This window comes from Salvelinus alpinus, chromosome 10 (assembly GCF_045679555.1).
Source record: "Salvelinus alpinus chromosome 10, SLU_Salpinus.1, whole genome shotgun sequence".
Classification (NCBI taxonomy): domain Eukaryota; kingdom Metazoa; phylum Chordata; class Actinopteri; order Salmoniformes; family Salmonidae; genus Salvelinus; species Salvelinus alpinus.
The window spans coordinates 62,739,356-62,763,172 of NC_092095.1; the positions used below are offsets into that span (position 1 = coordinate 62,739,356).

At 41.8% G+C, this 23,817-nt stretch overlaps 2 protein-coding genes and 1 long non-coding RNA gene across 4 annotated transcripts; 2 read left to right on the plus strand and 1 right to left on the minus strand.

Moving 5' to 3' along the window:
* Positions 1 to 86: 86 nt before the first annotated feature.
* On the plus strand, positions 87 to 3,052 carry LOC139532561 (dynein light chain Tctex-type 3-like). 2 transcript variants are annotated; one of them, XM_071330335.1, is made up of 5 exons: positions 87 to 271; positions 614 to 655; positions 977 to 1,100; positions 1,276 to 1,353; positions 1,812 to 3,052. In XM_071330335.1, the coding sequence occupies exons 1-5, from the start codon at positions 248 to 250 to the stop codon at positions 1,886 to 1,888; spliced, it is 345 nt and encodes a 114-aa protein (XP_071186436.1). In that variant the 5' UTR covers positions 87 to 247; the 3' UTR covers positions 1,889 to 3,052. The 2 variants fall into 2 exon arrangements, with proteins under 2 accessions (XP_071186436.1, XP_071186437.1); XM_071330336.1 differs by having other exon boundaries at positions 102 to 271; positions 1,689 to 3,052.
* Positions 2,792 to 9,857, minus strand: cybb (cytochrome b-245, beta polypeptide (chronic granulomatous disease)). Its single transcript, XM_071330333.1, has 13 exons — positions 9,707 to 9,857; positions 9,518 to 9,610; positions 8,861 to 8,971; positions 8,672 to 8,756; positions 8,384 to 8,532; positions 7,103 to 7,284; positions 6,743 to 6,875; positions 6,561 to 6,653; positions 6,079 to 6,332; positions 5,530 to 5,692; positions 4,938 to 5,084; positions 4,333 to 4,457; positions 2,792 to 4,178 (listed from the first exon to the last, which is right to left on the minus strand). Exons 1-13 carry the CDS (start codon positions 9,749 to 9,751, stop codon positions 4,061 to 4,063), a joined length of 1,698 nt encoding a protein of 565 aa, XP_071186434.1. The 5' UTR covers positions 9,752 to 9,857; the 3' UTR covers positions 2,792 to 4,060.
* Positions 9,858 to 12,245: 2,388 nt separating this feature from the next.
* LOC139531383 (uncharacterized) lies at positions 12,246 to 13,300 on the plus strand. The gene is made up of 3 exons (XR_011666355.1): positions 12,246 to 12,336; positions 12,457 to 12,732; positions 12,831 to 13,300. It is a non-coding gene; the product is annotated as an uncharacterized lncRNA (long non-coding RNA).
* Positions 13,301 to 23,817: the final 10,517 nt, after the last annotated feature.

Sequence of the window (23,817 nt, forward strand, 5' to 3'; positions counted from 1 at the left end):
CTTTGATCATTTTTCACTTTAATGCAACGAGATTGCTGGAATGCGCCGTCCTCTTTTATCCTGTGTTATTTTAAGGCTCGCTCGCTAGGTGGCAGTGTTCACAGAACCGCAGTTCATTTCTTGGGGCTGTGACCTGCTTTCCTCCACTCGTTAACCACCTGTGACGGCAAACAGGAAATCTCAAACATTTATCAAGCAGATTTTCACTGGAAAAGCAGCTAATTCTTTCAATTTTAAGAAGGCGAGAATGGAGGAATTTTCTGGTGAAGAGGTACTGAATATGCTACCAACTATTTCTTTGCTATACTCCTGAGTATTAAATCCAAGATGTAGATAGCTAGCTAACTGGCTGGCACAACAACGCCTGTTAGCTAACTTAGCCGAGTTATCTTCTTAGCTAGCCAAATAGCCATACAATTATAGTGGAAAAGACAACTAGCTAGCTATTGTTTAAACTACCTAGACATAATCGCTGCGTTACAGCATTTACCTAACTACCTTGATATTACTGCATTTCAGTTGTAGTCCTAGAGTTGTAACCATTCTAACTGCAGTGAAAGGTGTGATGAGTTGAAGAAATGCCAGCACAAGTCTGACTCATCATTGTTTCTAGGGCTCTTTCAACTCTGAAGAGGCCAGTAACTCCGTGAAAGAGGTAACAACTATCTATTGATTCAGCAGCAATACGTTTGAATAACCAAATGGGAATATGGATATTTAAGATGGATTTTGAAATATAGATTTAGCTAGCTATTACTTAGTGTAAATTGACAGTGAGGTATCACGTGAAACAGTATCCAGCCTCGCAGTCTGTCTGTCCCCTGATTACTCAAGACAAACACTCATATCCCCAGTATAGACGTGACTGAATACAGCACTGTTCACATCAGGTCCCATGCTCCCCACATGCCTAAAGGGGCCAGCCTTCTCAGATGTGTTTGTGTCTGTGTTCGTGTCCAAACGGTCTGTCTTGCAGTGTATTCAGAGTATCATTGGAGAAGAGAGTTACAGACAGGACACTGTGAACCAGTGGACAGCCAAGATTGTGGAGCAAGCCCTCACCCTGCTGGTCAAACAGACTAAGTCATACAAGTACATTGGTATGGCTGCCTTCATCTCCTATTGAACACAGACTTGTTAATTTTACTGTAAATCCAGTATGCAAACTTATTGTATGGTGCCAATGGTGAAAAACATGTGATAAAACACAATTGCTTACTGATATTTTGTTAACGATGATCATAATTTGACCCCTGCCTGTTCCTCTCTATACAGTTAGTTGTGCTGTCATGCAGAAGAGTGGTGCTGGTCTCCACACAGCTAACTCCTGCTACTGGGACACTGTTACCGATGGTAAGATAACATCCACCACTGCTCAGTTCAAAGGGTTTCCTAGCTACAAATTCTTACACCAGATAATGATATTTAACCAAAGATTTTTGGTATCTATTACTGGGAGTTACAGGTTAAGTACTGTTTGGTTGCACAGAGAATTTTTGACCAACCTTGACTTGGCGATACTTCGTTCTTGATTCAGCCAAATGTGTATATTATAAAATGTCCAGTGGCAGGTGGTGTTTTAATTTAGAAAATGCGCCGTTATTTAAAAAAATTACTCCATGAAGTAATCGTCAATGTGTATGCCGCCATCTTGTCTATTTCAAATCTTCTTTCATTCAACAAAACAGGTGTGTCATCGTGCGGCACTTTGGGGTGGAACCACATGTCTCTTCACTAAACCTCCCCAGCTGCCTAGGAAACACTGCTTATCAAACTGACTAGGGCTGACACTGTCTGTTCCTTTCTCTCAGGGAGCTGCACAGTGAAATGGGAGAACCGCACCATGTACTGTGTGGTCAGTGTGTTCGCTGTGGCCTTAACCCCCTAGACCAGCACCAACACTGATACTGCTTATAGAAGGTGCAATGCTTCACCCATCCTGCAGGGGAGGTATTCAGTAATCAGTAGCTCACTGTACATTCTATGCTGAATGGGACAAGCAGCGAGACGGCTATAGATGTGGTAAAGGGGTCAATGGAACTCGACCAAAACAATGGAAATGCATGTAGGAAAGATCCCGTCTCTCCTAATTGCCCTCCAGAAAAATAAGGTTATTGTTTGTGTATTTGACAAGACATGTTCATGCCATCAAGAGTCACGTTTTTAATGTCACATGCACAAGTACAGTGACATGTCTTTCTTGCAAACTCAAAACCAAACAGTGCAGTGATCAAAAACAATGTAATACTAGAAGAAGAAAAACCAACTGACGACCACCACTGACTTCTGTATGCTAGCTATGCTACCAGCTTATAGGAATGGGAGTTAGCATTTAGCAGTCACTTCTTCTAAACCTGAGAAGGGAGTACTTCTAAATGTTATGCAGTGAAAACAGCCAAGTATATCCAAATCGAACTTTAGTAACCACATTGTTGGCCCGTTACAATACATCAATCATGACGGATTTGACAAATATATACTTTGTTGGATCAGATTTGTTGAATGTGCGCCAATCCTGCGTCCTTCTATCCCCACGGTCTGCGTTCCATTGACCTATTTACTGCATCTATTGAAGTGCTCTGGATGGGCTGAAATGCTGTCTACCCTGAAGAGACTTTATTCATTGATTTTAAATGCATCAGTTGAAATCTTCCTATTATGACAGCTTGGCTTCAAAGCTGCTACCATACGATACCAATGTTCCAACTATAATGTTGGCTTTACTTATAATGAATAAATCATTATTTTGGAGGGTGCTTCTATTTGTCCTGATGTCCCACTTGATATAGGGTGAGGAAAAGCAGTGTGTTTATTATGTACATTATTTTACACCACAGATCCGATGAACTTGCTTTAGGAAATGCTATGTAAACAGATCACAGGATATTGTATACAGACACGATTTCAAGTTGCAATCATTGTTTAAACAAATGAAGAATAAACAAGTTTCCATAGAAATAATAATATGCCTGTAATTTTGTGGGGTGGAAGATGCCATCGATAGACTGTAGGACCCATAGCTGAATGTCATTAAACGTTCAAATTAACCCTTTTTATGGTGTCCGTGTATAACTGTTATATCAAGCAGCACAAATACAACACCGTACAGATCCATAGGTATTTAACAACACTAGCCAAGCGTCAATACTTTATGCAGTCTAGTTGATCAGCCACAAGCTGCAAGACTTTTCCTCACCAGCATTTTAGGTTTATTTGACTCTGACCTCAGTAAAAGAGAAGCTGAACTCCCACACGTACACACATAGGACTGACATGTCTGTGTGCTCACTGGTCGCTGAAATGTATCACTCACTTGGCCAGCCTAAAGAAACTCTCAGCTGCTATTGAGTCCAGCAGGAGAAGCTGCAGCTGGGATAACTAGAATATCACATCCCAAACAGCTTTTTGTTGCTGCTCATTTTCATTTTAGACAAACTTTTGCTGTACCTACACACTGAAGAAAGCTGCAAAGGCAAAATGTCTGGTAGGCTATCCCTGGTGCAGTGAAAAGAAAAGAAAATATTTTTTCAAATGCAGTAAGCTTTATGCATACTATTTTGCTTACACAAACTTGTAAATACAACACCAGAAACAGCAGGAAGTGGAACTAGAGAGTTTTGACACTAGAGTTTCCGTGTTTGCATGTTGTATTGCAGAACAAGAATAACGTTCTAGCCTCTGTGGTAAATGCGGGGAGGTTTGGTCATTTCTTCACAGATTTGTGCAAGAAACCAATTGTGAAATGTCACTGAGGGGTGTAGAAGGTTGTGATCATTAGAACAGTGAAGTTTACTTCCATTTTTGGTGCTATGATCTGATAAACTGTTGTGTGAGATAAGGGCACTTAAGTAAAAAAAAAAAAAAGTGATTCACCCAAAGAATCCATATTAAAAACCATTGATTGTTTATGTTGGGGATAACAACAGAACAGTTTAGGAATGTGAAACAGCTTACAAGACAGAGGATACTCTGGGTCTGAGCAATATTGAAAGCTAACTTTGATAACAAAGTAGGAATATTGCTATTGCCTCATTGGTGCTCTTGGAGGGGTGTTGGGGTCTCAGAAGTTTTCCTTGTTGAAGATGAACTTGACACCAGCCTCAGAATGAGACCGGCACTGCTTCTCCAAGACGTCAGCCAGCTGGGTGGGACCGCACAGGAACACTCCTACTTTTTTCCTGGACACACACACATTAATTACGAATAGTCCACAAGTTGTGAACTATACATGTAACACATTTTACAATTTGAGTACATCTAACTCGTGTCTCTCTGGAATATGCCATTTCTGTTGGCTGTAATTTGGATTAGAAGAGGCTGAAAGGCACTCACTCTGGATGCTTTGTCCCAATAGCAGTAAACTCATTGTCCCAGTTAGGTTTCCCATACAGAGTCTTCTGCTTCAGCCCTGTGATAGGGTCATTCTCTGCCTCATGGTGAACTCTGAAGTGAGCAGCCTTTTGTAAAAAATAATCACTTTTTGAGATTAATTTTGTGATTATGCATTGTCCCACTCTCATCTATGGACAATAGTTATTCAGTTTGAGACAACGCACATTTTTTAGCTTTCATCCTTGTACATACAACATAAATATGTGTGTGTTAGTGCTGTGTATCTGTACATTGGTGTGTCTTTTGAGTTGAAGAAAATGTTAGTTCTCATCAGTATTACTCTGAAAAGCAGGGGCACAACTTTCACTGGGAACGGGGGGAGGACCACATTCTGAAATTGCATTTTTGTCCCACACAGTTTTATCATTGGAATGTGATACAAAATGTGGCGACGGTGTGCTTTAGGACTATGCGGACATCTCCAAGCGGTCGGGTAGGCTGTTTGGAGTGTTTTGTCCGACTGGATATGCACATATTTTTTAAAGATGTCCCCCCCACTTCTAAAACCAAAGTTGCGCCCCTGCTGAAAAGTGTGGTGTGCTGACCTCGGTCTCTTTCCAGCGGGTCAGGTAGATGTTGTAGCTGAGGAAGTCCACCATGCCTTTCTCTGTCATCTGTCCCTCCAGAGACTGCAGCAGGTCAGCAAACCACTCAAACGCCTGGGTCTCAGGACACAGCCAATAGAAGTAGATCTGGCATAGAGGAGATGGAAGAAAGATAGTCCGTTTCACATATTGGACAAAACAAAGCTCTGACAAAGGCCTTGAGGCCGCAACGTGAAGCTTAATAAAGAGCAGTGTGCGGGTTTCTTCTTTTTCCTCATCTTATTCAACTGTTACCGTGCACCAGCAACAAAGATAGCTCAGATGTGTGAGTGCTCTTTTGAATTTTGAATCACATATTGGACATATAACAAGGAGTGAAGAGCAGACTAAAGGAACGATGTAAACGTTGAAAATAAATGAACATTGCACTCATAGCAGTGAGATTTTCTCTCACTTGATGAATTGAAATAGAAAAGCAAATCACAATGCAATGAAGAACATTTCAGCTGAAACATTGGTGGAATGAAATGGGGAAGTACCCTACACTGCAATTTAGAAAGACAATAAACCAGACAGACAGAGCCCCTCTCACCTTCTTGGTAAAGACGTTCTGGTTCTCCTGGATGTGTTTGTACCACACTGACTTGAGGACGGAGGCGAAGGGGGTGACCCCAATGCCAGCACCCACCAGCATGACCACCTCATAGCCGAACACGTCCTCACTGGCAGTACCAAACGGGCCATCTATCGCCATTCTGCATACAAGGAGAGAGTTACAGTCATATAACAGTTTAATAGTCTTCTAATTACATTTATATGGTAAAAACATGAAATAATCTAATATACTGGATACTTTCTGGTTAAACAATTACACAATGTTGCCATTACTGAAAACCACGTTTCCTCTCTTATGGCACTTCCCCTCACCGTTATTTCACAGTAAAAAGAAAACACTACTACCCCATCTTCACGTTCTAAATGACAGCCCACTAACGACACTATGATGTTAGTTAGCAACATTAAGCGCAGAAATAGCAGTATAAAAACCTAATTAACATTCAACCTAATGGATGTTTAACCGGAGATTAGTTAAGCGGACGGGGTCGTAGAAAATGTTTGCTCTCTGCATTCAAGCACGTACTTGGGCAGTTTCCATGCCTCCTGGGTCTCGTTCTTGTCCCCTCCGCAGGCCTCGTACAGGCCCTGGGTCCAGTCACCCACGATACGGATGTGGACGCTGAAGTGATCCTCCTCGGGGGCGGAGGTGAGGGTGAAGGGATGCCACTCCAGCTGGGAGACGCAGGGACACTGCATAAAGACGTACTGGCCGACCTCCATCCTGAAGCCCTTCCTCTTCATCTGGAGCTCCAGGGTCTTGGACGGGTGCATCACCACCTGGAGAGGAGGAGGATGGGAGAAAAACAAGATGGAGGCCAAAAGAGACAACTAACTGTTGGATGAGTAGACGTGAACTGCATAGTGCATGATTCTGGTTCTTGGCCAGGGCTGCCTTCTAACAAGGACGACTGTCTCAATCACGCTGGCTTTGAATTTAAAAGAAATTGGCCGTTAGAGAAATTGCCTGTTGGGAATGTACAAGCTGGCTTGATGAACAGTACTGACCTTGGTGATGACCACCTTCTGTTGGGAGCGGTAGAATCGGACCAGTCTCTCACACACATACAAGATCATAGGCCCCACCACCCACTTCCATGTCTGAAGAGGAAACCGACAGAGAAAATGTTATTTACATAAAAGAAGCAGCACACTTAAGTCATGTAAAAAACCAAACTGTCATAGCTCACCATAGGAGGGTTCCCAGCAAACTCTGGCTTAGGGCAGAAGGTCCCGTTCTTTCCCCATGACTCAAACTGATCTGCACACTGCGATGGCTTGTTCTCCAGGAGACTTGTAGCGGTCTGCCCTCGGACAATTCGCCTGTGGCAAACCGTATTAGAAAGATTTAAACATAAAACGGTAGGGCTTTACCTGCAGGTATAATGCTTTTATTACTTGTTATAAGCATGTATGAACCCCTTTAATATCTTAAAATGAGGCTAATAATATGTTATGTCTCTGTAGGAAATGTTCAACTGACTCAAAAGGGGTATTATGGAGAAACAATCAATGTGCACACATTTTTGTGAGAGTTTTAACTGACTCACCCGAAGCCGTGGAATACGAGTCCGATGAAGAAGATGATGAAGAGGTGATGGGTGTACCAGAAAACCTCGAAGTATGACCTGCGGATGACCTCCATGGATGATGTAATGATGAGGATGAGGGCCAAGGTGATGACCACGCCCGTTAACCCCGCGATGGTAGTGAACATCACTATGGTTGGGTTCTGACCCAATCAGAGAAGGGGGATTTCAGAGTAATGCAGTCATGTTGTTGCCTCGGAGGGAGTGTGGAGGCTGTGTTTGGGACTATCTGCTCAACCTATTTAGGGAAGTCGGTAATGTTCAGAAATGCTTCCTTCTGAATCAGCATAATGAACTTGCTTTAATATTACAAGAAGTGGGACATTTGCTGACCATTTTACGATCTGTATAAGTCATATATTATATGTTCAGAGGAGGCAGCCGATGAGTAATGAAGGAGTCATAGTGTGTTATGGGCTGAGGAACATAGAAATACATTATAATTCTATTCATTCTATTTCTATGCTGGGGGATTCCTCTCTGTCATAATCTGCTATCAAGTGTCAACATTCTGTCCTTGGTCAGAACTGACCTCTTGACATAGCTACATTAAATACAGAATACTCTGTAACACTTTATGCATTCCTAAAGCCTTTGTAACACTACATAAGACATTAGAACATGTCCTAGGCAGTTATAAACATAATGAACACAGTGTCCTAGGCAGTTATAAACATAATGAACACAGTGTCCTAGGCAGTTATAAACATAATGACACAGTGTCCTAGGCAGTTATAAACATAATGAACACAGTGTCCTAGGCAGTTATAAACATAATGAACACAGTGTCCTACGCAGTTATAAACATAATGAACACAGTGTCCTAGGTAGTCATAGACATAATGAACACAGTGTCCTAGGCAGTTATAAACATAATGGACACAGTTTCCTAGGCAGTTATAAACATAATGAACACATTATCCTAGGCAGTTATAAACATAATGAACACAATGTCCTAGGCAGTTATAAACATAATGAACACAGTGTCCTAGGTAGTCATAGACATAATGAACACAATGTCCTAGGCAGTTATAAACATAATGAACACATTATCCTAGGCAGTTATAAACATAATGGACACAGTTTCCTAGGCAGTTATAAACATAATGAACACATTATCCTAGGCAGTTATAAACATAATGAACACAATGTCCTAGGCAGTTATAAACATAATGAACACAGTGTCCTAGGTAGTCATAGACATAATGAACAATGAAAATCTGTAGCTAATAGAATACTCACGGTCTGGTCAGTCCTGATGGGGTTTAGGTAGGAGGCATTGTCTCCGTTGCCAATCTGGGACAGCACAAAGGGCAGAGAGCTGCTGTTCCTGTACAGCTGGGCTCCCATGAACCACTCAAAGTTAAACAGGTGGGCGATGATGTGGACCGCTAGGCAAGGACAAAGGCAAAGTAAAGATTACAATCTGTACAGAGACATCTGTTTGATGAACAATGAAGATGAACAATGAAGACGAATGAAGACGATCAAAGGCAAATGTAAAGCAAACTAAGTGAGTGAGTAGGGTACCTGTGTGAAATGCTATCATGTAAGCCACCAGCTTGTGAAAGGTGATGTTTCTGTCCAGTTGTCGAGCAGCTGTGCGACTGCAACACTGAACGTGTAGGAAACGTTTGAAAAAATGTGATACAGCTATTATTTATAGATGACTACCCATACACATTTGAATTAAATAGGGTCGGGGTGTGTCTGTGTTACCTGAATGGAGCCGCGGAGAAAGGACAGAAGGTTCCGGCAGACTGGCAGCAGAATAAGCATACAGTTAAAGTTGAGGCAGGCTGCAGGAGCCCTGGCCCAGGAGAGGGCATCCTGAGGGGAGTGATAGTAGGGTTAGATAGAGAGGGGGAGAGGGAGATTTAAACTTCTGGTTACTGGTTTCAATTGAAAGCGGCCCTCAGGGACTGAGCAGGAGTGAGAGGGACGTAGGGTAGAGTGCAGACTCAGTTTCACTTCTGGTCATTGCTACTTTTAGTTTAGCCACCTGGGCTTCCTGTGAGGAACATGTAGTCAGTCGTGCACACAGCTGTAACCACAGAGTAAAGATCTCACATCAACTTGTGATTCCTGTTTTGTTTCAATCTCTGTCAGACATAATATGGACGACACATATTCAATATGAATGACCTACTAACTGTACAATATACATGTATAAAAATAAAATAAGAATAAAGGTCTACGTGCTAAATATGTAATACAGCCAGTTAACAGTTGGCCTGAGGCCAGCACTCCAGGTTTGGTTCTGGGTTGCCAAGATGTCTAATACACTAAGAGCAGAGTATGAAATCTTAAACTGACCTCCATTTCTTAAATAATTTCTTAAATAGAAAATCTAAGGACTTTGGTTGTCAAACTTACCCCAAGAAGGACCCGTGTGTAGAACCATCTCTCAGTAAGGAAGTTCATGTAGAACTGGACAAACAGGTAAGCGTTGATTCCCAGCCATACCAGCTAAGACAGACCCAATTCACCTGGTTAGATCAGTAGGACATTACACCCCGAAACAGAAATGTAGAGTAATTATAGAATTTAATTTGACAGACTTACAATGACAAAGACCGAAAGTCCCTCGTTGGCAGCAAAGTTGCCCATGTGAAATGATGATTGAGTGTATGTGTGTGTGTGAGAGAGAGAGAGTGAGAGTGAAAAGTGGAAGGGGGACAGTGATGTGCTGAGTTATATAGACTACTGCACTAGAGACCAGGACATGTGGTTTCCACCACTACCCCTGTGAGTGAGGGTGCATCTCAATAGTCTAACACTGCTTCCTCTTTTCTTCTCAACTTCCTCATCTGCACTGATCAAAGGTGAAAGCAACATGGTGATTACCTTTATCAGGTATTTGCTTTAACCTGTCCAACTCTATCCAATGACATATGTGCAGACCCACTGGGCACAGACGTCAATTCAACATCTATTCCACGTTGGTTCATTGAAATTACGTGGAAACAGCGTTGATTCAACCAGGGTGTGCCTAGTAGGGATGGAGGAAAGGAAGCCACTTCAGTATGAGATGCACCCATACTGCATGCTATTTCATTAGGGAAGTACATGTAGCAACCTCTTTTGTCATCCCAAAGTATTGCACCATGACAGTCTTTTATTTCTATATTTGACCATCGGCTGGACCACTTTCTCTTCCAAAAGGAAGTCATCTCTCCATGGCGACACAGTGACTTTAATGCAGCAGAAGTGAAGGATTTCCACAGGAGAAGTGAAATCTCTAATCAAGTTGTATGTAGTTTTTCATTTAAAAAAACAAGTATATACTGTATTTAAATGTGTATGTAAATATGTAAAATATGAAAGACAAACTAAACCTATATCAGATAATGAGGTCTAGTCATTATTCTAAACTAGTTTGATTGCATTGCTTTTTCAGTCAGAATAAGTGAAAATATCATGAAATATTAAATATTCCAAAGAAGTAGGCCACAAATGGTGAGACGTTGATCTAAGTCAAGCAGACAACAACCCTGTGAAAGCCCCTTATGACCACAAGAGGTCGCTATACTACATTAGTTCTTCAATGGACCTATCCTACTCTTACAAGTACATGTTCTTGACTCATTTGGACAAGACGTTAAAAAGAATGGTCAAAGGAGACGTAATTCATTTCACAATTTAAAAGTGTGAATTAACTAATGCAAAATTAGATCATTCAATGTCTGTGAATTTATACCTCTCTCAGCAAAACCGCTGTAGAATCGTCCACTGCGTGTGTCCTAGTAAGATATAATATATTGACTTAATGTGATTCTACAGATTGATGAAAGGGAAATGGAGGACAGACAGAAAATCATTATTCTCCTATTCTCTTTGCCTTTGAAACCTCAATGTAGTTGGAGCCAGTCGCACTGTGAGTCACATAACATGAACAGACTGTCATTAGACTCATTTACAGTAACCGTACTTCTATGAGTAGGCCTACAGAATTGCAATGAGTTGTTACCTGACTGTATTCTTATACTAGTCTGCCATAGCGATAGCATTCACTCCAGCTGTAGCTCAACATTATGAAGACTATGCCGTGAAAGCACTAGTATTTGTACGGATGCCCAACAAAACAATACAGCCTCTGAATCAGCGGAGGCTGCTGAGGGGAGGACGGCTCATAATAATGGCTGGAACAGAGCAAATGGAATGGCATCAAACACCTGGTTTGTTTTATGTATTTGATACTATTCCACCGATTCCGCTCCAGCCATTACCACGAGCTGGTCCTCCCCAATTAAACCGTTTTTCAATTGCTAACATGCATTGTCAAAACTCTTCACACAGTCAGCGAAACAGAAATGTATGTGGACCAAACTGTGATTAATTGTTCATTGCTTTCACACAAAATGCATTTAATGATGTCATGTGTGCTCCCTCTCCGGCCTCTAGGTCATTATGGCGCACACCTATGGCGCACACCTGTCACCATCGTTACGCGCACCTGCGCGTCATCAGACTCACCTGGACTCCGTCACTTCCCTGATTACCTTCCCTATATGTCTCTCCTTTTGGTTCCTTCCCCAGGCGTTATGCTTTCTGTTTCAGTGTCATGTCTGTGCCTTGGTCGTGTTTCTTGTTTTGTATTATGCTGTGTTTATTTTATTAAAACACCCACTCCCTGAACTTGCTTCCCGACTCTCAGCGCACATCGTTACAAATGACCACATTCTCCGAAATCCATGAACTCTTTTCTCATTCATACTCCACCACCTGCTAAACTATATATTTGCAACACATGTTTTCAAATGCAAACACACTGTTTCCAAAACTGTTAAAAACACATTCAAAACAGAATGATGGCAAATGTTTTGCATTTCTGCAGTAACCGGATTGAAACATATGGACAATCTCAGCAGAATATTTAATAATTCCAAACACAGCTGATTGCAATTTCAGCTGAAAGCCTACCCAAGTGTCCTGTTTTTAGTCTTGTTACCAAACAGACAAAAGAGGACGGCTTGGGAATGATTTCATTTGGAAACATGGATCAAGGAAGACAGGTTGGTGGGGAAAGAAGAGTGGCAGGGGGAGGGAGAATGCGTAGAGGACAAAGGAGAGGAAGAACAAGAGCGGTGGTCTCTGATGAGATAAGGGCCACAATTATTGAGCATGTTGTAAACCATAACCATTAAGGGTGCAACCGTTGCATCAGTAGTACAAATTTTCCGTCAAAACAACAGGTGAGATGTGCATCCTTCACTGATAATTGAACTACATATTACAGTGCAGTACAGTATAGTATGTTCACATTATACATGTACTGACATTTAGAAATATATTGATTATTTTGTGTTTTTCAGTATGATCCAAAGGTTGCCTCCCACAGGAGGGAGAGGCAGAATATTATCAGATGCGCAGGAAATTGCCATTGTTGACATGCTAATTGGCAACAATACAATAAAACTGCGGGAAATTCGGGACAGAGTGCTGGCAGACAATATCACTGTTGGGAATGTGAATACGGTCAGCACAACGACAACCAGAGTCCCAGAGAAACATAAAATAAGGATGAAGCAGCTGTACACTTTGAGTGAAACGGTGAACGTGTGAAAGAACACCGGTATCAATATGTCCAGGTAAGATGTCTGTCCAATAACCAAACAGGGTACATACACAGCTATGCATAACGTAAAGTACTGTGGATTTTTAAAACTGTGGATTTACTGTATTTTAGAGAGTAATGGAGATGGAAGCCAGGCAAACTGCACATACATTCATCTTTGTGGATGAAGCTGGATTCAACCTGGCAAAAACACGCCGCAGGGGAAGAAATGTGATTGGACAGAGTGGAGCTAACATCACAATGTGTGCTGCACTGTCCAATGATGGTTTGCTATTACACAAACCATCCATTGGCCCCTACAACAGAGAGGCTAATTTATTTTCCTGATGACCTGCATAATCGACTTGTGCCAGCGGAGGAGAGATTGGCAAGAAACTCCCCTACCTTCGTTGTTGTGTGGGATAATGTGGCATTCCACCACTCTGCTGCAGTCATAGACTGGTTTTCTGCACATCCCAGGATGTCAGTACTATTTCTGCCTCTCAGTACTGTACAGTATGAGTGATTATACTATACATGTTGATGAGAACTAGAACCCTCACAGTACTGTACAGTATGAGTGTTATACTATACATGTTGATGAGAACTAGAACCTTCACAGTACTGTACAGTATGAGTGATTATACTATACATGTTGATGAGAACTAGAACCTTCACAGTACTGTACAGTATGAGTGATTATATTATACAGGTTGATGATAACTAGAACCCTCACAGTACTGTACAGTATGAGTGTTATACTATACATGTTGATGATAACTAGAACCCTCACAGTACTGTACAGTATGAGTGATTATACTATACATGTTGATGAGAACTAGAACCCTCACAGTACTGTACAGTATGAGTGATTATACTATACATGTTGATGAGAACTAGAACCCTCACAGTACTGTACAGTATGAGTGTTATACTATACATGTTGATGAGAACTAGAACCCCCACAGTACTGTACAGTATGAGTGATTATACTATACATGTTGATGATAACTAGAACCCTCACAGTACTGTACAGTATGAGTGTTATACTATACATGTTGATGAGAACTAGAACCCTCACAGTACTGTACAGTATGAGTGATTATACTATACATGTTGATGAGAACTAGAACCCTCACAGTACTGTACAGTATGAGTGATTATACTATACATGTTGATGATAACTAGAACCCTCACAGTACTGTACAGTATGAGTGTTATACTATACATGTTGATGAGAACTAGAACCCTCACAGTACTGTACAGTATGAGTGAGTATACTATACATGTTGATGATAACTAGAACCCTCACAGTACTGTACAGTATGAGTGTTATACTATACATGTTGATGAGAACTAGAACCTTCACAGTACTGTACAGTATGAGTGATTATACTATACATGTTGATGAGAACTAGAACCTTCACAGTACTGTACAGTATGAGTGTTATACTATACATGTTGATGAGAACTAGAACCCTCACAGTACTGTACAGTATGAGTGTTATACTATACATGTTGATGAGAACTAGAACCCTCACAGTACTGTACAGTATGAGTGTTATACTATACATGTTGATGAGAACTAGAACCCTCACAGTACTGTACATTATGAGTGATTATACTATACATGTTGATGAGAACTAGAACCCTCACAGTACTGTACAGTATGAGTGATTATACTATACATGTTGATGAGAACTAGAACCCTCACAGTACTGTACAGTATGAGTGTTATACTATACATGTTGATGAGAACTAGAACCTTCACAGTACTGTACAGTATGAGTGATTATACTATACATGTTGATGATAACTAGAACCCTCATAGTACTGTACAGTATGAGTGATTATACTATACATGTTGATGAGAACTAGAACCCTCACAGTACTGTACAGTATGAGTGATTATACTATACATGTTGATGAGAACTAGAACCCTCACAGTACTGTACAGTATGAGTGATTATACTATGCATGTTGATGAGAACTAGAACCCTCACAGTACTGTACAGTATGAGTGTTATACTATACATGTTGATGAGAACTAGAACCCTCACAGTACTGTACAGTATGAGTGATTATATTATACAGGTTGATGATAACTAGAACCCTCACAGTACTGTACAGTATGAGTGATTATACTATACATGTTGATGATAACTAGAACCCTCACAGTACTGTACAGTATGAGTGTTATACTATACATGTTGATGAGAACTAGAACCCTCACAGTACTGTACAGTATGAGTGATTATATTATACAGGTTGATGATAACTAGAACCCTCACAGTACTGTACAGTATGAGTGATTATACTATACATGTTGATGATAACTAGAACCCTCTCAGTACTGTACAGTATGAGTGATTATACTATACATGTTGATGAGAACTAGAACCCTCACAGTACTGTACAGTATGAGTGTTATACTATACATGTTGATGAGAACTAGAATCCTCACAGTACTGTACAGTATGAGTGATTATACTATACATGTTGATGATAACTAGAACCCTCACAGTACTGTACAGTATGAGTGATTATACATGTTGATGAGAACTAGAATCCTCACAGTACTGTACAGTATGAGTGTCATACTATACATGTTGATGAGAACTAGAATCCTCACAGTACTGTACAGTATGAGTGATTATACATGTTGATGAGAACTAGAATCCTCACAGTACTGTACAGTATGAGTGATTATACTATACATGTTGATGAGAACTAGAACCCTCACAGTACTGTACAGTATGAGTGATTATACTATACATGTTGATGAGAACTAGAACCCTCACAGTCCTGTACAGTATGAGTGTTATACTATACATGTTGATGAGAACTAGAACCCTCACAGTACTGTACAGTATGAGTGATTATACTATACATGTTGATGAGAACTAGAACCCTCACAGTACTCTACAGTATGAGTGATTATACTATACATGTTGATGATGGTTTTATTTTATTATTATTGCAGTACTGGAATTTCAGGAATTTGTTTTTTGTTTCAACTTTTCATTTTTTACAAGTAAATTACTATATGCAAAGATATAGAAAAAATAAAGGCTATTGAAGCAAATGGCTGTGTTTCTGATTCATTCTTGTTACATATACATTACTTTAGTACAGTCAATAAAGTGAAAAGGTGTTATTCTTATTCTATAATGAAACCCTGAATTATGAACTTTTCTCTTTGAAGTTTGAATGATTTTTCACATAAATCATTATGTCAAAGAGAAAAGTTCATAGTTCATGTAATGCTCCCTGTTCTTAGTGCTTTTTTAGGTCAGTGTGTTATGAGTGACAATGTACGCTTTCTGAGTGAGAATTGTTGCCAGTGTTATGGTCGAACGAGCTTATTTTGAGACATGTATGAAGTGCTTTGGTGGTGAGAGGAACTGTTTGGCCAAGATGCATGTTGGTAATGCAGACTGTGTGAAGTGTTTTGAGAAAGTGGCTTCAGTATTGACCGATGCTTGTTAGCCATTGAAAAAAATCTGTGCCACCAGCCTCCTGTGGTCTGAATGGGAGAGATTGTCTTGAGAAGGGCCATGCGACTGAAACACGTCCACCTTCAACTCTCCATTCTATCTAAAGGACATATACTGCCCAGAGCCTATACATAATGCAGGTATGTTGTAGAGGTCAAACTAATCCTGCCTTGTGATTGCTTCACATGTTTTGCCATGGTAACGTGTGTTCATGATGTGTAACACTGCTGCTGTCTCCTAACTCTTAGGCCACACACACACACAGCCTCTCTATCTCTCTCACCCCATCTAAACCATGCTACTATAGCAATAAAGTTCTGCAGCTGAACGCTGTTCGTCTCTCCCTGTATAGACGGCTCAGTTGTAGCCGTGATACGACAACGCTCCATCTGTCTATGAGCCATATCATCTAGGCCTCCAGCTGCTGTTGTGTCTGCCGCTTTCAGGTGACCGAGGCTTAAATTCCCTCTGCAGAAAGGCCATCCCATCTGTAGCAACATGAGACTAATGTCTCTCTCTCTCCATCTCCCTTCCAGTCAGTCTAACCTGACAACTTCCAAAGCTAGCGATTACTCTGTGCTCTTTTCCCTTGACCCCTGTGATGTGTGTGAGATTGTGTGTGTGAGAGAGAGATGGTTTGTGTTTATGTCCATGTGTCACGAGTCCAAGTATCAGTGAAGCAATAACCAACTAGGCTCTGGTACACTATGTGGAGTCCTGCATTAAAAATGTCCTTACTTCTAACTTTATCTCAGTAACCCAGTTACTGGATTTAATCAAATAGGGCTTGTACTCTCGGAGTTAAATTGGATTAAAGAGGGTACAAATGACAGTTCCCCAATCAATGCTAAATGACTTATCTTCAGTCTACAACATGGAGGCATTCATTTAGCAAATAACATTAAATGCTCCGTGCTCTGTCCTAATTGGTTCCTGATTTGCTCTGAGTAGTGGAAGTGGATTCTGATTGGTCATAAGTGGGGCCCTGCTGTAGTAAGCTGGCTGTTTTGATCAAGGTGATGAGGAGTACTAGAGATATTGTAGAAGGCATGCTAATCAGCTGGTTTTCAATATGTGGCCATGTTGGGGCCAGGCGTGGGCACAGTTGCACTGAATTCAATGAGTTATTTAACGTTTCCTAGTGCCGTCTGAAGATATGAGCCACAGAATATGGGAAGGGGCAGGGGGATATTTATGAGAAGAAAGTACTGGAAATGTCTCAATCATTTCTCCCCAAAAATCTCACACTATGCGATGTAATGTACCCACATGTGACTGATTTCTTTCCATTGGTGTAAGCCTACAGTGTTTTTATATCCATGGGTTTTACTAGGTAACTTGGTCATGGTGAGAGCAATAAGAAGTGATTAACAAGCACTTAAAATGTCATTTCCATGTCATACTGAGATGGGTCATGGCTTGCCGGGGAAATTCCCCAAATTATTGTTAAATCCAAAGTTCTTAAAATAACTATATCAAATGTCAACTCTGCATGTAGGCTGTAATTCCCTGGCCACAGGATGACATTTGATGTGAATGAGCCAGCCAACTAATCGAACTACAGTGACTCACTGCTTCTCCGGCCTTACTGCTTACCAGTAAGGATATTAGATTGCAGTTTTATACACCCTATAATAACTGTCCAGTGTTTCCAGATGTCTATGACCATGCCTCCTGAATCTGACTATAAACATCTGGGTCATTGAGAAATAGGACTGTAGTTGAAAATGTAGACAATGTTTACAAGTGTAACGGCGTTCCTCTCTCTCTTCATACGAAGAGGAGGAGTAGTGATTGAACCAAGGCGCAGCGGGTTGTGAACACATAATTTATTAAAGAAAACACGAAAACACGAACTTGACTAAACTAACAAAACAACAAACGGTGTAGACAGACCTGGACGACGAACTCACATAAACACGAAGAACGCACGAACAGGGAGAATAGCCTACACATAAATGACGATGAACAAACATACCGAACAGTCCCGTATGGTGCGACAAACACTGACACAGGAGACAACCACCCACAACGAACACAGTGAAACAACCTACCTAAATATGACTCTTAATTAGAGGAACGCAAAACACCTGCCTCTAATTAAGAGCCATACCAGGCAACCCTAAACCAACATAGAAACACACAACATAGAATGCCCACCCAAACTCACGTCCTGACCAACTAACACATACAACAAACTAACCGAAATAGGTCAGGAACGTGACAACAAGGCTCAGGTCTGGGTCAAGCTATAGTCCTGATAAAGCTGGTTTGTTCTGGTATACAGTAGTGTTGGTGTAACCTACTGCACAAGCACAGCTAATCCAATGAAACCACATCCAGTGGGGAGCTGGGGCAGGTGACCCCACCCTGGAAATACCCTTACTGACTGACCCAGGATCTGTATGATTACAGCTCTCAGCTTCATTAGGAGTGTACATCACAGATCCATAAACATGTAAACCCTCTTATCAAGAGCAACTTACAGGAGCAATTAGGGTTACGTCCCTTGCTCAAGGGCACATCGGCAGGTGTTTCACTTCTTCGGCTCAGGGATTCAAACCAGCGACCTTTCGGTTACTGGCCCAAGGCTCTTAACCACTAAGCTACCTGCTGCCCCTACAACATTCCAGTGTGTGATGGACATCATCCTGGGGCCTCACGGGGCTCAGTGACAGGGCCTTCCCAGAGACACACAGGATGTGTCCCAAATGGCACCCTATTCCCTATGTAGTGCACTTCATTTGGCCATAGCCCTGGGATTTATTATGTCATACAGGATGTCATGTAGACAGAGGTAAAGCAGTCAGACAGGATGTCAGTGTGCATATAGACAGAGGTAAAGCAGTCACACAGGACATCATGTAGACAGAGGTAAAGCAGTCACACAGGATGTCAGTGTGCATATAGACAGAGGTAAAGCAGTCACACAGGACATCATGTAGACAGAGGTAAAGCAGTCAGACAGGACATCATGTAGACAGAGGTAAAGCAGTCAGACAGGACGTCATGTAGACAGAGGTAAAGCAGTCAGACAGGACGTCATGTAGACAGAGGTAAAGCAGTCAGACAGGACGTCATGTAGACAGAGGTAAAGCAGTCAGACAGGATGTCATGTAGACAGAGGTAAAGCAGTCAGACAGGACGTCATGTAGACAGAGGTAAAGCAGTCAGACAGGACGTCATGTAGACAGAGGTAAAGCAGTCAGACAGGACGTCATGTAGACAGAGGTAAAGCAGTCAGACAGGACATCATGTAGACAGAGTTAAAGCAGTCAGACAGGACATCATGTAGACAGAGGTAAAGCAGTCACACAGGATGTCAGTGTGCATGTAGACAGAGGTAAAGCAGTCAGACAGGACGTCATGTAGACAGAGGTAAAGCAGTCAGACAGGACGTCATGTAGACAGAGGTAAAGCAGTCATACAGGACGTCATGTAGACAGAGGTAAAGCAGTCAGACAGGACGTCATGTAGACAGAGGTAAAGTAGTCATACAGGACATCATGTAGACAGAGGTAAAGCAGTCAGACAGGATGTCAGTGTGCATGTAGACAGAGGTAAAGTAGTCATACAGGACATCATGTAGACAGAGGTAAAGCAGTCAGACAGGATGTCAGTGTGCATGTAGACAGAGGTAAAGTAGTCATACAGGACATCATGTAGACAGAGGTAAAGCAGTCAGACAGAATGTCAGTGTGCATGTAGACAGAGGTAAAGTAGTCATACAGGACATCATGTAGACAGAGGTAAAGCAGTCAGACAGGATGTCAGTGTGCATGTAGACAGAGGTAAAGCAGCACATCACCAACATTACATACATGTAGCATGGGTCACCTACCATAACAACACTCTGGTTCTTCTCTATGTCATTAATGCTGTTTGAATCCCTGGTTGTGTCCCAAATGGCCCCCTAATCTCCTTTAGAGTGCACTACGAAGGCCCACATGCCTCTAGTCAAAATTGTTACAGGGAATAGGGTGCCATTTCAGACACACTCCCTGTATGGCCAAAGCCAAAGTAGAGACTACAGCAGAGACTACAGCAGAGACTACAGCAGAGACTACAGTAGAGACTACAGCAGAGACTACAGCATAGACTACAGCATAGACTACAGCAGAGACTACAGCATAGACTACAGCATAGACTACAGCAGAGACTACAGTATAGACTACAGCAGAGACTACAGCAGAGACTACAGCAAAGACTACAGCAGAGACTACAGTATAGACTACAGTATAGACTACAGCAGAGACTACAGCAGAGACTACAGTGGAGACTACAGGAGAGACTACAGGAGAGACTACAGCAGAGACTACAGCAGAGACTACAGCAGAGACTACAGTATAGACTACAGCAGAGATTACAGCAGAGACTACAGTAGAGACTACAGCAGAGACTACAGCAGAGACTACAGTATAGACTACAGCAGAGACTACAGTAGAGACTACAGCAGAGACTACAGCAGAGACTACAGCAGAGACTACAGCAGAGACTACAACAGAGACTACAACAGAGACTACAGTATAGACTACAGCAGAGATTACAGCAGAGACTACAGTAGAGACTACAGTATAGACTACAGCAGAGACTACAGTAGAGACTACAGCAGAGACTACAGCAGAGATTACAGCAGAGACTACAGTAGAGACTACGGGAGAGACACAGCAGAGACTACAGCAGAGACTACAGCAGAGACTACAGTATAGACTACAGCAGAGATTACAGCAGAGACTACAGTAGAGACTACAGTATAGACTACAGCAGAGACTACAGTAGAGACTACAGCAGACTACAGTATAGACTACAGCAGAGACTACAGTATAGACCACAGTATAGACTACAGCAGATAGTACAGCAGACACTACAGCAGACTACAGTATAGACTACAGTATAGACTACAGCATAGACCACATTATAGACCACAGTATAGACTACAGCAGAGACTACAGCAGAGACTACAGCAGAGACTACAGCAAAGACTACAGCAAAGACTACAGCAGAGACTACAGCAGAGACTACAGTATAGACTACAGTATAGACTACAGTATAGACTACAGCAGAGACTACAGCAGAGACTACAGCATAGACTACAGCAGAGACTACAGCAGAGACTACAGTATAGACTACAGCAGAGACTACAGTATAGACTACAGTATAGACTACAGCAGAGACTACAGCAGAGACTACAGCAGAGACCACAGTATAGACTACAGCAGAGACCACAGTATAGACTACAGTATAGACTACAGTATAGACTACAGCAGAGACTACAGTATAGACTACAGCAGAGACCACAGTATAGACTACAGTATAGACTACAGTAGAGACTACAGCAGAGACTACAGTATAGACTACAGCAGAGACTACAGCAGAGAATACAGTATAGACTACAGCAGAGACTACAGTATAGACCACAGTATAGACCACAGCAGAGACTACAGCAGAGACTACAGTATAGACTACAGCATAGACTACAGTAGAGACTACAGCAGAGACTACAGCAGAGACTACAGCAGAGACTACAGCAGAGACTACAGCATAGACTACAGCAGAGACTACAGTATAGACTACAGCAGAGACTACAGCAGAGACTACAGCAGAGACTACAGTATAGACTACAGCAGAGACTACAGCCTTTGAAGTGATTAGGTGGTCATGCATGAATGTGTTGCAGCAGTTTAACTCAATACCCAGTCGAAAAGATAAGGCTATTTTTGAGAGCTGACGTCAGTCTTGTATGAGATATTACATTCCAAGGGTGTTGAAATCAATCATGTATACAGTAATTCATCACATGTTATTTCTGTGTAAGGTTCTGTATTTATTTTCTTAGTCAACCTTATGTTCTGTTTCTTTGTGTTCTTGAACGTTGCCCTGTCATACATTTTTGTTCATTGATTTCACCTGGTCTCATCAGCTCCTTATTCAGCTCCTTATTTAGTTCAGTTCATTCTGTTTGTGCCTTTGTGAGGTATTGTTCGTTTTGACTCTACTAAGCCGTTTCCCAGCTCGTTTGTGAGAACCAGTTATAGCCTTCAGTCCTAGTTTTGATTCACCTGCCTGTTTGCCTACTTGTGTATCACCATTGCCTGCCTGTGACCACGATTCTTGCTTTCTGCGAAGGCGAAATTAACACCTGCCGTGCCCTGCGCGTGAATCTACACCTCTTTCTCCCTGAGTATTCATTACGTTCTGCATACAAGCTCTAATGATTGAAGAGGAGCTTTATTCAACCTACACTGTAACCTTGATCTGAAACACTCAAAGCTGACATGTAAATGTCATCTAAATGACTGGACCTAATGTTCCCCTAGTAAAGTTATACAGTTACAATTTCATTAATGTTTGGTGCTGAATTATCTGGCTCTTAATTTATTTCATGGAGGTAGAGTAATAAAGTTGACTTGACGCATAACTCTCCTTCCTCGTTATGTTCACGCTTCTCATTGTCATGAATATTAACTCTGGTCAGCTCCTAAGAAAGATCCTGCTAATGTATATTAGCTGACTGACAGAACAGGGCCTGTAAATATTTCATGTCCAGTCACTAATGACTGGCTGATGTCTTTGATGCACTGGAATGTAATGGTCTCCTTGGCATGTTAAAAATTCATAAACACGGGGGGAAACTCCTCTCTGCATGCACGATTAGAAGACATATTGAGTGTTTCCTCTCATATTGTCTCATATATATTATATATTATCTTCTTTAAAATGTTATGTTGACTTGGATGTTTGTACAGTACAGTGACTGAGTGTTTAGAAGACACTCAATACATCACTATCTGTGACCTGGTATGTCTCCACTTTCTAGGGAGAACTGCACGGAGCCCCTGCAACATTGTAGCTCATGATGACTATTATCTGACGACGCATTAGTATTAGTAGTACCCGCTGTCCAGAGAATCACACCCTGAAGTTGTCCCTTCAGCACCTCCTCTACACATTAGTATTAGTAGTACCCGCTGTCCAGAGAATCACACCCTGAAGTTGTCCCTTCAGCACCTCCTCTACACATTAGTATTAGTAGTACCCGCTGTCCAGAGAATCACACCCTGAAGTTGTCCCTTCAGCACCTCCTCTACACATTAGTATTAGTAGTACCCGCTGTCCAGAGAATCACACCCTGAAGTTGTCCCTTCAGCACCTCCTCTACACGTGACAGGAACCTGGACAGTGGCACCAGGCATGTCCTTTACCACCGTCTACCTCCGGTTTCTCTGAACTAGCCATTCCTCCTGAGGCTACTCTGCAATCACCATTACAGGGGACTTTGCCCTCCACTTTTGCAGATCTGTCGATAGCTCCAAAACAATTCACCTGAAGCCACTCTACAGACTGCAATCATCAACCCAGCAATCAGCCTGGCATGGCTAAAAGGCTGCCTCTGGCTCCATCCCAAATGGTACCCTTCTCCAGTCTAAATGCTGCGTTCTGTTCTCTGTTATGTTGTATTTCCCCCCTGTGCCTCTTCATAACCCCATGGACTGCTCTCAGTACCCATGAGCCTTGATCAAGTCCCCCTCCGGTGCCTCCCTAACCTCTGGTCAAGTTTTGCTTATCAGAACTTTCTATTTTAATGTTGGCTCATTACACTCAACAATGTTGGTTTGTGTTTC